Source organism: Ovis canadensis, chromosome X, assembly GCF_042477335.2.
Source record: "Ovis canadensis isolate MfBH-ARS-UI-01 breed Bighorn chromosome X, ARS-UI_OviCan_v2, whole genome shotgun sequence".
Lineage (NCBI taxonomy): Eukaryota > Metazoa > Chordata > Mammalia > Artiodactyla > Bovidae > Ovis > Ovis canadensis.
The window spans coordinates 109,219,753-109,233,513 of record NC_091727.1 but is presented as its reverse complement, the minus strand read 5'-3'; the positions used below and the strand labels follow the sequence as shown (position 1 = coordinate 109,233,513).

Sequence of the window (13,761 nt, the reverse complement as noted above, 5' to 3'; positions counted from 1 at the left end):
TTTGTTACAAGGACAATGATGGCGATCAAAGAACTTGGGTATCCTGCCTATTCAAATGGGTTTGTGAACTCTCAGTGTTGAGGATGCGAAGAAAGTGCCATAGGTTTGGGACAATGACTGACCCTCCCAATACCTCCCTCCATCCTCTCCTAACAACAGTGCCCTCCCAGGGAACATTTTGAGAAAGTCCAATTGCACCATCTTTACAGACTATAAATGACTGGTCCGTGACTCTCAATCTTAGATGTAGGGGAGGTCTCCTAGCAACTTCATTCTTTCACTTTCAGTTCTAGAGGCAAGTTTCATTAATTCTCAGTGCCCAGACCTTGTCTTTTCTTTAGTCTAGAATGATAGGTGTGAAACTGTAAGTCCTACCAGTAACCCCAGATTCAAAAGAGATTTCCTGATGGGACTCTCAGTTCTGTGTGCTCCCACAACTGAATGCAGTTATATTGTTGCTGAGTTTCATATCTGCCAAATGATCTGATAATAAATGGGTGCCCAGGAAACCCAGTCCAACAGGGTGAGGCTAAGAGAGGAGGAATATGGCTGAGAGTAGTCAAATAGCCGGCTCAGATTTTGAAAGTAACTCTCCAACTGATAATAGACTTTGGTGGTTTATGACCCTTATGAGACAGCATGTCAGTGCATCTTTCTGCTTCACTGAGTCTGGACTCTGAGGAATAATGGCTTTGCTTCTTGTTTCTCCATTTGTTCTCCTCCTTTTCTATGTTCATCTCCCCCAAGTCACAGTCAATCCTTTCTCCCTACCCAGTACCAGGAAGGTGTTTTGCAGGACTGTTTCTTCCAGAATCCTACCAAGGTTTCCATAAATACACTTGTCCTTCCTGTTTTGAAGACTGTCCTATAGACAAAGTGTGATCAGATGTGAATGTTAACAGGGCAAGAAAACCAACACAGAGAGCCAGAAGCAGTTTCCTCTTGTGCAGAGTGAGAGTGTGACATTGGACGGTCAAAGATTTTGTTGCAGACCTGTTTGGCGACTCTGATCCTGTGTATCAGTAAGACATAAAGCTACCTAGGGACTAACTTGAGAAAGACTAAAAACACCTCCTCCCTTCCTCCCAGGAGGAAAACACTCAATTCCTAGGTAAACCCAAGTTGCCCTCTACCATCACCTACCACAGCACCAGAGGTGAACTTCTTCTTTGAGGTAAGGAATTAGAGTTCCTGGTAAAATTGAAATCTATTATTTTGGAAGCTTTGGGGACAACATTTGGCACTTGAACTGATTTCATCAGCCACCAAGGGGACCGTCACTATAATCTAGTCACTGAATCTGCTCCCTAAGAATCATTCTCTTCTCGGGGGCAGGGGCTGCTGTTGTTGTTTAGTTGCTGAGTCGTGTCCAGGTGTCCTAATCAAAGAAAAGGAAAGCAGTTGAGTTAGAAATGGTGTTTTACCAGGCAAATGGCATTTCAGAGGACAGTGACAATGACAGTAATATGCTGAAGCCTGTGGGTCAAATTGACCACATGGTGTTCATATCATCCTATACTTCATAGACTTCTGAGAGTTTTCCTTTCCTGCTCTGGCCTTTCTTTCTCTGAGGCATTGTATTCCTTGTTCCCTAGCTCTCTAACCCCAGATATCTTTATTTCTCTAGCATCTCAATTGCACTCTTCCTTTCTGGCTTAGTTGCAAATTATCCCCTTTCTCCTACCATCACCCCATTTTCTTTGGTGATCATCATCTGAGACTGATCTATATTTAAACATGTGCTCTATTTGTTGGATAAAACTATATTCCATTTTCACTATACACAATTCAAACTAGATCATTAGCCTTTTGGTTCTCTCTCGGAAATGTTCTAAGATCAGTATAGTCCTAGATTCATTATTTAATCCCCTACTCTAGATCAGTGGCCCTGGGTGGAATAAAGATTTTCCACTGGAACATTAAGTTATTATCAGTAATGAAAGAAGCAAAAAGTAGAGCCAATTAACTAAGAGGAAGACAACACATACATGTGATGACATGGGAAAGCAATTAGAGGTTTTCTTTCTTTTTTTTTTTTTTTTGAAGATCATCAATCCTGAGTTTGGGCCCTTCCTTGGGAGGCCAGATCTGGCAATGAGAGGATAGAGGATTGGGGTTAGGGTCAAGGCAGATGTCTGAGGAGAGGGTCCCTGAGGGTAGAGGAGATGATGAGTCGGAATGAAGGTCTTGAAGTCAAACTTTTCCTCTTTCACATATGAACTGAAGTTCTGCTTCTTGCTGTTTGTTGATGCCACCTCACTGGTGGCGATCCCAGTAGACCTAATCGAGGGTCTTCATAGCCCATTCCATTTAGATTAGGAGTCGGAACCTGACTGCAGTTGCAGCTGGGGTGGGGAGAGGCATAATAGTTGGTGAAGATCACCAGTAAGGTGACCAAGCATCATTGGTGAGACTTCTGGTGGGAAGTCAACTGGTGAATAATAACTTCTTGGCACCTGCATCCCAATAAAATTTGAACAGTCAAAGCCCAGAAACAGAATTCTTTCTTTACAATTTTATTTACAAAATGTATTAAAACTTTGTACAATACCTCATGGCAGTGAGGCTCCGTAATTTATTCCCACACATGCAATTTACTCTTTTACAGCCATTAGTTTGCTTGGCAATGTTTCTGTTTACTGAAGTACAGCTTTAACAACAAAAAGAAAATTATTGGAAAAAAATCTTCAAGTGACTACCGCCAAACTCCTGTAGCTTGAAGTTAGTAGCAGAAATTTGAAGCAATCAATGTTTTTTTTTTTTTTTAAACATGCACGTTTTTAAAAAATAACAAACCAATTTACCCGCCTCTTCATTCCCAGTGAAGTTTCCTCTCTGAAAAACTGATCTGGGTCAACAAACATCCACTTCTCTTTATCCAGTGCCTATGAGAAGTTTGTGTGTAGGTTGGTTGGTTGGTTTTATACAACCTCATATATTGGCACAGCATTAGCTTCCCGCGCTGGGACATCATAGCATTCAGAAGTTGAAAAAAAATCAGTTTTGTGAAAACAAAAACACAACAGCTTTCTTGTTTTTTTTTTTTTTTTTAATTTTTTTTTCTGTTTGTTTTGTTCAATACCATTGAAAATTTGACAGGTGAGTCATTCATTTCTGACACAGTTTTTGGAATGAAAGTTTATATTACACTTTTCCAGAAATGTTTCATTGGAAACTAGACTTGTACCTTTCTTTTCTGAAGACAAGAGCAAATGTGCAGCAAGCCAACTAAAGCATCTAAGGGTCACACTTGGGGAGATGAATTTGAGCTCCCAGTTTTTACAGCCTGGAAACTTCCCAATGCACGTCGCTGATGAGAGCAGACTACTGAACTACAGAAAGCGTACGTCGTTATATAGGAGGTAATTAGTGAGTGGAGACTATTTCCTCTGACTGTTCTGATGATGCCAATGGCAGGTACGCAGTTAGTTACTTGATAGCCCGTGTAGCAGTGGTGCGATCTTCGGAGTCAGTAGAGAGACTGCTCCAAGCAAGGACCTGGGAGTGACACTGAGGCCCTTGATTTAGCAGTAGGTTGGGAATGCATCTTAGTCTTGGCAAACTAGGAAAGGACACATGCAGTCTGACAGAGAGCCACAGGCAATCACAGGCAACAGCTGGTAAGACAGACCTAGCAAGAGTGAAAGTCAGATGACAACTGTGGTCTGAACCCACTGGCCCGCCTTGCAACGCGGTCCTGTCTCCATGGTGTACATTTGAAAGGCATACTTAGCAGAGAAAGCGGAGTTAAACACAGTGTTGTTTCTGAGAAAGATATTCTAAACACATTTGGGAGTGTAGGCCGCATTTCCCTACCTCAATGCTAAATACTCAGCTATCTTGACTTAAGATGCACACGGAAGCAAGAAAAACACATCTGTGAGCTGAAATTCCGGGCTTCTCGGAAAGCCCCGGGATCCGTTTGTAGGAAAGCACCGAGAGGTATGCCTAAGAGTGCCCGTCCCTTGCTAAACACAAGTCAGTTTCAGAAAGTTCTGTTCATCCCTTCACTGAGTGGGAAATTGGCAGCGCATTTTCACAAAACCGTTTCAAAACACAGAAGTCACCGTTGAGTCCCTTTTCCAAAGTGTTTGAATTTTCTGAAGTGTTGCATTTACATTCTAAAGATATACACATTTCAGCAATGTTGAAAGGAAATAGGATGCACAGAACATCATCACCAACAGGAAATACCAAAAACATCTTGTCAGCAGATCCTAGAAGAAATGCCAGTCTCCTCCCAGACAGGGAGGTCAGATTTTTTTTTTTTCTTTAAATCAGGAGGAATTAATTATTTTAGTGAGATGGGCCTGTTTGCAGAATTGGAATTTGAAATTTGTCTGTGTGTATGTGTGTTAAAGAACATGGTGTTTGTATACTGTGCAGTGGTATCAAAGAATGGCTTTTGTTGAATTGACACTTTGTAAAATAACATTTGTTTTCGCATACTGGAATCTTGCATGTCCATTTTTTTGTTGGTTTTATTTTAATTTTTTTCAAGCAAAGCGAAAAGATTTCAATGATGGTTTGCATTGTCGCGAGTCTCAGAGTATTCCATAAGGCACTGAAGGAAAAAAAAATCAGTTTTTCCTATTGAAAGGTCATTGCACCATCAGCAATATTCGTGTCATACCCGACACCAAGGAGAGTGGAATCTGGCTCAGGATCCTTGAAGCAGCCACGTTTTCGGTGATTCCTCTCATCACTTGCCTCCAGTGGGAAGGGATCTGAAAAGTAAAGGGGTTAATGTCAGTTTGAATGGGCTTTCTGTTGGCAATCTAAGTGTGTTATAGCTCAGTCTATCTTCACCAAAACCACAGCTGTTTTTCCAAACTGGCATCTCTGAGGCTGCACCTTGTTTGACTGCCTTTAGGCAACAGGTTTGAGGTTTGTTTCAATTCTTTCCCTGGAAGCAAGTGCTTTGCCATAGGTTAAAATTAGGTTTTTTTTTTTTGTTTGTTTTTTACTATGCATTGTACTAAGGAATACATGGGCATTGGATGAAGTCTAACTCAAAACGTTAATCACTTAGGATGTGGGTATACTAGAAGGCCTTAGTGGCATTTCAATATAGGACAATGACAGTGTCAGCACAATGACATTGCAGAGTGAATTCTGATTGCAGAAACTGTGACAGGGGTCTGTTTGCCTAGGACAGACTTTGAGTGGTCTTCTATGGCTGGCTCAATTGAAATCCATTTGATCATGAGAAGAAAATTTGCTGCTCATTGCCAGAAAGGTGACAGCTTCTTTCTCTTGATATCTACAACCTTAGTTACTGAAGTCAGAAAATAGCACATGGACTTTGAAGAGAGAGCACGTTCCAGGAAGAAGGCAGAATCCTAGTGATATCCACAAAGGAGCTTGCCTCCATGGGGTCTTTGCCCTAATATTATGGGGCTGATGGAGATGCTGTTGCTGTCCTCTTTTTTGGAGGCATTAACTAGTGCAGGGACTTCATTTGCCCCCAACCCTGGAAACTTAAGGCCACATTCCTGCCTCCTCTTCAAGTTCATAACCATCTTCTCTATCCTTTCTGTCTATACTAATGGGGTCCTTCTTTTTCTCCTGAGGTAACTCTGAATTTTATCCCAAAAGAATGACATGATCACTATCTACCACTGGCCCTAGAATAAAATTGTCTGTAAGAAGAAAGTCAAAGATGCACCTGAAGGCCAAAATACCCAAAGAAGCAGAATAAGACTAACATGAAAGCAGGTAAACCACTTCCTTGGAATCCCTATGGTCCAGAATCATATCTATCTCAGATATTTGGAGAAAGTTTATATCTACGGCATAAAGGTCAATGTCCCTTCTGACCTTCCTATTGGCCATGGGATGTCACTTCCCAGGTGCATAACTTTGGGAAAATCACCTAATCTCTCAGTGCCTCTGTCTCTGGTTTTTAAATGGAGGTAGATGAAATATTGGGTTGGCCAAAAAGGTCTTTCGGGTTTTTCTGTATGATATTAATGGAAAAACCTGAATGAACTTTTTGGCCAACCCAATATTATCATGGAAGGAAAAGTCCTCTGGGGACAAAGAACATCACCACTTAACGTAAGATGAGCTCTCTAAGGCAGGGACGCTTCCCCAGCAAGAATGTCTATAGCTGTAGAAGGAAAACAGATTCCTTCAAAATGGGCAGCGTGAACAAAGTTGTTATTCTCTAGGAAGAGTAAATAGAACTGTATTAGAGGAAAAAAGAAATCTTTTTCCTCATCCCCAAGCATTTTGAGCTCTTGAAAATGAGAAGGATTTCAAATATATTGAAGAAACCAAAGAAGCCAGAAGTAATTCTGAGCAGCAATGAAGAAATCGGAAAGAATTTCTTAAAATAGTGAGCAGAGTCACCCGTAGGGTGCAGTGAATCTGGAATGCTTGACGGCTGTTCACCTGCCCAGGCATGCTTCAGGCCCCTCTTCCAGTGGGTGATCAGTAACCCAGACAGACAGTAGGTTGTCAAGAGGTCATCTGCTCTCGAATCAGGGCTAGGTCTGAGGCATAGGTTCCCACAATGAGTCCAATAACCCTGACTCTACTCTCAGCCATAGCAAATGAGAGATGAGTCCCTCCTCTTTCAAGGATGCCTTTTTACTAACCAGATTTCACCTGGATCATATTCTTACAGTTGATTTGCTCTTGAGTCATTCTTCCTGAAGAATGACTGGTACCATAAACTCCCAAGGCTGGCTCTGATAATCAGCAATATAAGTAAAATCTCAGGGTGCTTCTCCATCTCTGTGACCCTGAATAGACCCTGACAGATCTAGGCCAACTCCAAGAACTGGAAACCATAATAACTAGGTAAGAAATTAGAAGTCACTGTGATATATTCCAGAACTTCTTGGGAAATAAAAGATGAATGAATGAAGACTAACATCCCCCTGATGTTACATCACCAAACTGGCTGAGGACAGCTGAGAGGTTTCTATTTCCTGCTCAGCCTGCTTTGTGTCTTGACTGACACATGTCAGGTTTTTTCCCTGGCATCCTCTGGGGCTTTTCCTTCTTGTCTAGGGACTTCACACAGACTTGGAGGACACATTTGTTTGCAGAGTCTCTCCCCAGGTTTTCTTTTCATCCTAGGGATGACTGCCACAGTGTCAGCTAACTGGGCTGTAACTGCGTTGGCATCGATGTCTATTCAAATGCGATTTTTGCCTCAGTTATCCTGAATCTTGCTTCACAAAATGGGTCAGCCAAGATGACTAAAGGAAAGCCACTGCACCAGAAGTTGTGGGAAGTTCATTTCTTGTGCTCTCCCCACCCCTGGGTTCAGTGTTCTGGGCCTCCACTGGAAGACTGCAGCACCCTGCTGGAAGGTTTGCTGATCCCACTTTCTCTCTTTTTTTCTCATTCACCACCCCCCTTCCTTCCTTAAGTGATAGACTCTGAGACAACTTTCTCTAGAACCTTACTACTCCCTGGACCAGCAGCATCAATATGACCTGTGAGCTTGTGAGCAGTGTAGAACCTCAGGCCCCACCCCTGACCTGCTGCACACTGTCAGTCGGTAAGCACTGCTCTGGGACTTAAACAAGAGACTCAGATAGAATGGCTGTGTGACCCTAAGCCCTGTTCCAGAAAGCTTCCTTTTGCAGAAGTAGGAATGATTGAACATATACCCTTGTGTCAAGTACATCAGAAGGAGGGCCAGTGGAGGCTAGGTGAAGTCCCTCAAGACACTTTTGTAATGAAGTAAGACATAGACTTAGGATCTGCTCTTCATGTGACAGGATCCCATTGGGGTTTCAAGATTTCTGGAGACCACCAGGCCATGAGTGGAGGGTGGTCACATGGTTTAGTGAAGGATACAGTTATAAGAGGACGAAGAGCTGGGTTCTAGTCTGAGAACTGCCACTACCCAGTTGTCTTGCCTTTAGCAAGTCATTTGATATGGCCGGTGCTTAGTTTCCTAAAAGGGAAAATATCGGCTTGACCAAAAAGTTTGTTCAGGTTTTATGGAAAAACTCCGAATGTTGGCCAAGCCAGTGTTTTCTGCCCCATTACCACAACGGCAGCAACAGAGTGAGAGCACGTGGAAAACTGATATGCAGATTTCAGGTGTATTCTTTTCTTTGGATGCCAGTATCTTTGAATTTGGGATAATTCACCTAGGTTGAAATCACTTGGGTACTATCCTATGAGAAAGCAAATAACGTCCCCCCAGTTCTAATGGGCCTATATAACCTACTCAAGAGTAAAATATTTTAAGCACACTGGAACATTAAATGCTTGCATGCAAACAATGCTAATTACACATGAATCCATCTTTGATCCATTCAGCAATGCAATGGGAGCACTTTGTTAGTGGGTTAGTCATATACTGAATATGTTGTGACAGGAGGTCTGCAGCAGGAAAGAACAACCAGAAGCTTCATCAAACAAGAGAATGCCATCTGTGGTGAGGACAAGTGATTTATTTGGAGGAAATATTTAAAACTTGGCTGAATTGAAATCCACACCATAAAATATGTGGAGGTCAAAAGCACAAATGCATTTAGAAACTGAAACTCATAGACGTTAACTCATGAAGAAAAAAAATCTCCCACCTACAATAAGAGCTATGAAGTTGCTAATTGTTCATTTCCACTTTTGATAGGTATGTTACTGATGACGGATGCACTTGAAGGTAACTAAACTTATATTCTCGTGGAGATGTTATCCTAACTCAAGCTTGCCTTTGAACATGTCTGAGTTATTGGTGAGTTTTGGCTGTAGCTGCCAGAGTCAAGGTGGCATCAATCAGGCTCATTTAAGTATGAATTTGGGAACAGCCAGCAGCAGGGGTCCTAGACTGTCCTCTGGGAGGCACTTACCTGAATGAACATCAGTTCCAAGAAAGGGACAACAAAGGAACTCACAGATTAAAGCAATTGTCTTAGGTTTACACTTAAGTGAATCAACACACCCCTATAGAAGCACTGCCTTTCTCAAGGGGGCAGCTTCCCATTTCCATTTTCATTTTCACATCAGTTCCAGAGAGCTGCTTTCTCTATAGCTGCACTGTCCAACATGGCAGTCACCAGCCACATGTTACTACTGAACACTTGATATGTGGCTAATGTGAGAGTTGAGACGTGCCATAAGTATCTATGTGAAACACACCCCTGATTTCTAAGACTTAGTATGAAAAAAGAATGTAAAATACCTCTTTCATTTTTTACATTGGTAACAAGTTGAAATGCTACTATTTCAGATATACTGAGTTAAAAAATATATCATTAAATTAATTTTGCTTGTGTTACTTAAAAAACTTTTTTTACTTAATAAAACTTATTTTTTAGAAGAGCTTTAGGTTCACAGTAAAATTAAGTGGAAAGTATAGAGAGTTCCCATAGTCTCTGTTTCCACTTGTTGTCTTCCATTATCAACATTAAAGTGGTACATTTGTCACAATTAATGAACTTATATTGACACATCATTATGCCCCAGGGTCCATAGTTTACATTAAGGGTTAACCCTCGATGTTCTATAGGTTTTGACAAATGCAAAATACCATATGTCTACCATTACTTGTGTTACTTTTGAAAATAGCTACCAGAGCACTTAAATTACACATCTGGTTCACAAATGTGGCTTGCAAATATTCCCATTGAACAGTGCTGCTCTAGAGAACTTTTTTCCTCTTTGGTTGTGGACCACAATTTAATTACAAGTATGCTATTAGAAAAGCTCTACTGTCTGACAAGAAAGCACAACTGTTGTTTTCAAAGAATTAAATGGTTGCAAAGAATAGACAATTCTTAAACAATAAACCAGACCAAAAAAAATAAAGAGAAAAATAAAAGAGATTAATGTACAATAACATAAGCTGATTAGTGTACTAGACCTTAACCGTACCCCTAGATCTTAACACTCTCTGTTCCATACACGTTGTAGCCTTCTCTGTATGTAGCGTAATTTTGAGTGTTGGTGGCAGGAGCAGGCTTAAAGTTTTGGGTGTTCTTTGTGAGTTTCATGCGTTTGGACTCTGCCCGCGATTTGTAACAGAATTCTATCAAAGCCACCATCATGGCCAGCCCCAGACCTCCGACAAGTATATAGAAAACGCCTGCCACATTGCTCAGGCTCAGAGCGCTGGTCTTGTCCTAAGAGAAATGAACAAGGCGATTAGTTCTTGGGGAAAACAAAGACAATGGAACATTATAATACATTGCAACAGTATACAATAGTTCTAAGTCGTAAAATAACTAGACATTGATGTAAATGTTATGACTCAACTCTGGCAACTGGTGGATGTTTCACAATGGCTAGTAAGACAGCAGACTGTGCTTCTGTTGACAGTTGTGATCCTCACCTAAATATTCTTTTATTTTGACTCCTTAAATCCTTTAGTACCTCAAGATGGTGTCAACAACTAAATAAGGCAACATTCGGCCATGGGAGCAGAAGTGTAAACACAAGCACAATTTAGTCCTCTGCCAGCTTGCATAAACACCATTTGCCAGAGTTGAGCAGTGACATAATCTCTATTGATGTAACACTCTTTTCATTTGGGAACTTGAAGCACTCTTTCCCCTCTCTGCCCCGCAACACCCCTTTCTCCCTTGTTCTCCCTGTGTCAACAACTAGTTTTCAAGATAGCAGGTGAGTATGTTAGCGGTTCCTGATATTCATATTGGGGGGAGTTACTTCACAAGGGTTTGCTTAAAAAGGATTAGCTCTCTCCTTTCACCCAGTGGTTGAGAAAGAAATTGCTCCCTGTGGGGGCTGGTTGCTAAGGTCTCACCTCAGGGGAGCAAATCTTTGTGCTGTGGAGACAAGGGCACAGCACAATGAATTGACTCTGTTCCCGCTTCCTGGGAGTTTAAGGAAACCCTCAGGAGGACCGACTGGGTCCTGAATTGGCTCCATACAAATCAGAAAACTTTTCCGGGAGGCTGATGATTGAAAAAAAAAATCCAGCTCATTTTTAGCTTTTACTCCAGGGAATGTAGAGAATAATTAGGAAAAAAACAAAACAAAACAAAACCCTACACTTATCTGATCTCTATTTAAAATGGAAGGAGGGGGGTGGGGGAAAATCAAGGAAGCCGGTCAGTGACTTTCAGGTCAAACTGTGCAAATCTGACTAAGCTATCTGCCTGCATGAAAAAGCAGAAACTGAACTGCTGAACAATGGAAAGAGAAAAGTTGGTGCCTTGAGCCCTACCTTGAGGTAGGACACAGCAAGGGCCAGGAGCCTTTCTTTGACAAAAATAAAATAAAATAGCATTTTGTAGTCTTTTTAGAGGGAATGTAACCATTTTGCTGCTGAATACAATAGAATGGAATACCCACATTGTTAAGCCAGTGAATTGAGTATCTTATTCAAATGATAGCACAGTGAGCAGATGATGGCTATGGCTGACACTCAATAATCTGTAGCTCAGCTGGTCCTAGTATCATGTAAAGAATTAAATATAAAGACAATTTGGCCATGTTCTGATTCCATTTTCCTAAGAGCCAGTCCTGTACTTGTTTACTTCAACAAAAAGGCCAATTGGAATTGAATCACATTGTCGGGAAGAGGGGTATGGACATGCCTCATCTCTATAACAACCTTGCAAAGAGTCACTCTTCTAGGATGAATGACAGCTAGACAAGTGATAAGAATCTCTGTCACTTATGAAATGATGGATCGCCTCCTTAAGGAGGCTGGTGAAACTATCTGCAGGGATGTTCCACAGTCCATTAGGAAATGGATCAATTTCTGGTAACTTGTCCTCTCCCATTAGATTTGTATATGTATGTGATTTTTGATGGGGGAAAGGTGTCCTTTGCATGACCCACGTAAGCTGTAGCAACAAAGTTTCAAGTTCCTCCAATTTAAGTTTCATAAAATTCCCTGTTGTGGGATGTAGAAAACCAGGAGCAAAATGGTTCACTGCATAAGGAAAATGAGTGGCATTTCATGAAATGAATTAACTGATACCACAATATTAGTTCGAAAAAAGGAAAGGCAAAACTTGAAACTCAAAAAGAATTTTCTTAGGGGGGCAGGAAGGAGGCGGGGAAGAGTGTTTCATGCTTATCAATGTGATGTTATCCTGAGAATGTATACCCTTAAGGAGCATGCGACTGAATTTTAGAAGTATTACGTACAGAGATTCAAATAACACCTTTGGAAGAGAGAAGTGTGACAGACTTAATGAAATTTGAAATCCAAATAGATGCTGAACTCAATACGACAGCAGCTGAGAGGAGGCTAATCATTGTGCTTACAGAAGCCAGTCTTTGTTACTTAATTCTTTGACTGTTTTCAAGTGGGCTCAACATAATATAGTCATAACCAAAGGCATTAGCAACTACAAAGTCTCTGAAACTGTAAGAGGTTAAGAAAAAGTACTGTCACAACTGGTTCTTTTTTTTTTTTTGGTTGTTGTTGTTTTTCTCTTCGAACTTTCGAAATGTGAAATACAGTAAAACCCCCTTATAACACAGCTCATTCTTTGGGAATGTGGTGGGCCAGATTGAGTTCCCTAATTACAATAGCTTGCAGGGAGTCCATGAGTGATGTCACGTGGCAGGCCTCTAAGGCTGGTGTTTGCCTTAAACTTTCAGCGCTTGTGTTATAAAGGGGTCCCACTGTGTCAGGGAGTGTGTGTTGGGAAGGAAAGCCGTTTTAGGGTAGAAAATAAACAGTGGTTCAAAATGTGATTGCTAATCAGTACAAAAAGACCTTCAGCGACTGACCTTACTCCCGGAGTCCTTGGCTCCACACTCCCCCTTATCGTACCACCATTTGTTTTTCAGCTTGTCTAAGATGCCTTGTTCACTGAGTTTCAATACTGCAAGGTTTACAGGCGTTCTTCACGTGGGAAATAACATAAATAACATTATATTATGTTATTTTATGTTATTCAAGCTTCAAACTACTTTAAAACTATAGAAAGCGATAAAGCAGGGGGCCCTGGCCACAGAGTAATTTTAGACACTGCAGGCAACCTGAGCATTACCTTATAAAAATTAACACTACAGCAACGCTATATTTACCAGGGCCTGCCCATATCGCTTTGAGTAATCGGCACACACTGTTAAATAATGAGGATAGAAAAAAGGCACTCCTCAGATAGGCGGTGTGGGGTGAGGAGGGTTTCCCCTCAGTGACAATCGTCGGCGGCAGCTTGCAGTAGCTTTGTGATGGAGGTGTGTTAGGTTTGATCTAACCGGGTGTCTTGTTGTACTTCCAGACAGAAAGCAAGTTTTATGGTGGAGTGGGGAAGGGAACGGGGCCAGAAGGGGAGGCACTTCCACATGTGGAGACAAAAGGATGAATTCCAGCAGAATAGAAGATAGATTCTCTGTGAAGAGCACGCCTTCTGATTAATTGTCCTTTATTACACAAATCTGCTGTCCAGCTGAAAATGATCTTCCAACAAACTGTACTACATACATGTCTCCCCAGACTAAATTCTTACACCATACTGGTCTTAATATTAACAGTATAATGTGGACCTCTGAGTTCTGTATAAGAATACTTTCAACAGTGTGAGATTTGGTCTACAGATTGTTTTTAAGTTACTGATCAGCTGTCTCTCTGATATGGTTGTACGTCTAGGGCCAACTCAGGTCATCAGAAGGTGAACTAGATTGTTTTAAAATGGATTATTAATATGGCATGACCTGAAATGGCAAACTGACTCTGCCTCTATGGCAGTGCTGTAGAGGAAGTTTAGATACGCTGTTGTAGTCAAATGAAGCTTCAGAGCCACTTCACAAATGCGGGAAACCCTATTGGTCCTAGGGTAATGATTTTTCTCTCTTGGAAATTTC

The 13,761-nt window shown here is 41.3% G+C and overlaps 1 protein-coding gene across 2 annotated transcripts in view; it reads right to left on the bottom strand.

Annotated features, from left to right (window-relative positions):
* Nucleotides 1-3,027: 3,027 nt before the first annotated feature.
* GRIA3 (glutamate ionotropic receptor AMPA type subunit 3) overlaps nt 3,028-13,761 on the bottom strand; it is a 310,222-nt gene continuing 299,488 nt past the window's right edge. Inside the window, exons 14-16 of one of the 2 annotated variants that reach the window (XM_070290779.1) lie at nt 12,682-12,796; nt 9,847-10,094; nt 3,028-4,727 (exon numbers count right to left, since the gene is read on the bottom strand). In XM_070290779.1, coding sequence (XP_070146880.1) covers nt 9,849-10,094; nt 12,682-12,796 — 361 coding nt within the window. In that variant the 3' untranslated portion in view covers nt 3,028-4,727; nt 9,847-9,848. The remainder of the gene's footprint in view (nt 4,728-9,846; nt 10,095-12,681; nt 12,797-13,761) is intronic. The other variant, XM_070290780.1, reaches the window with a different exon arrangement.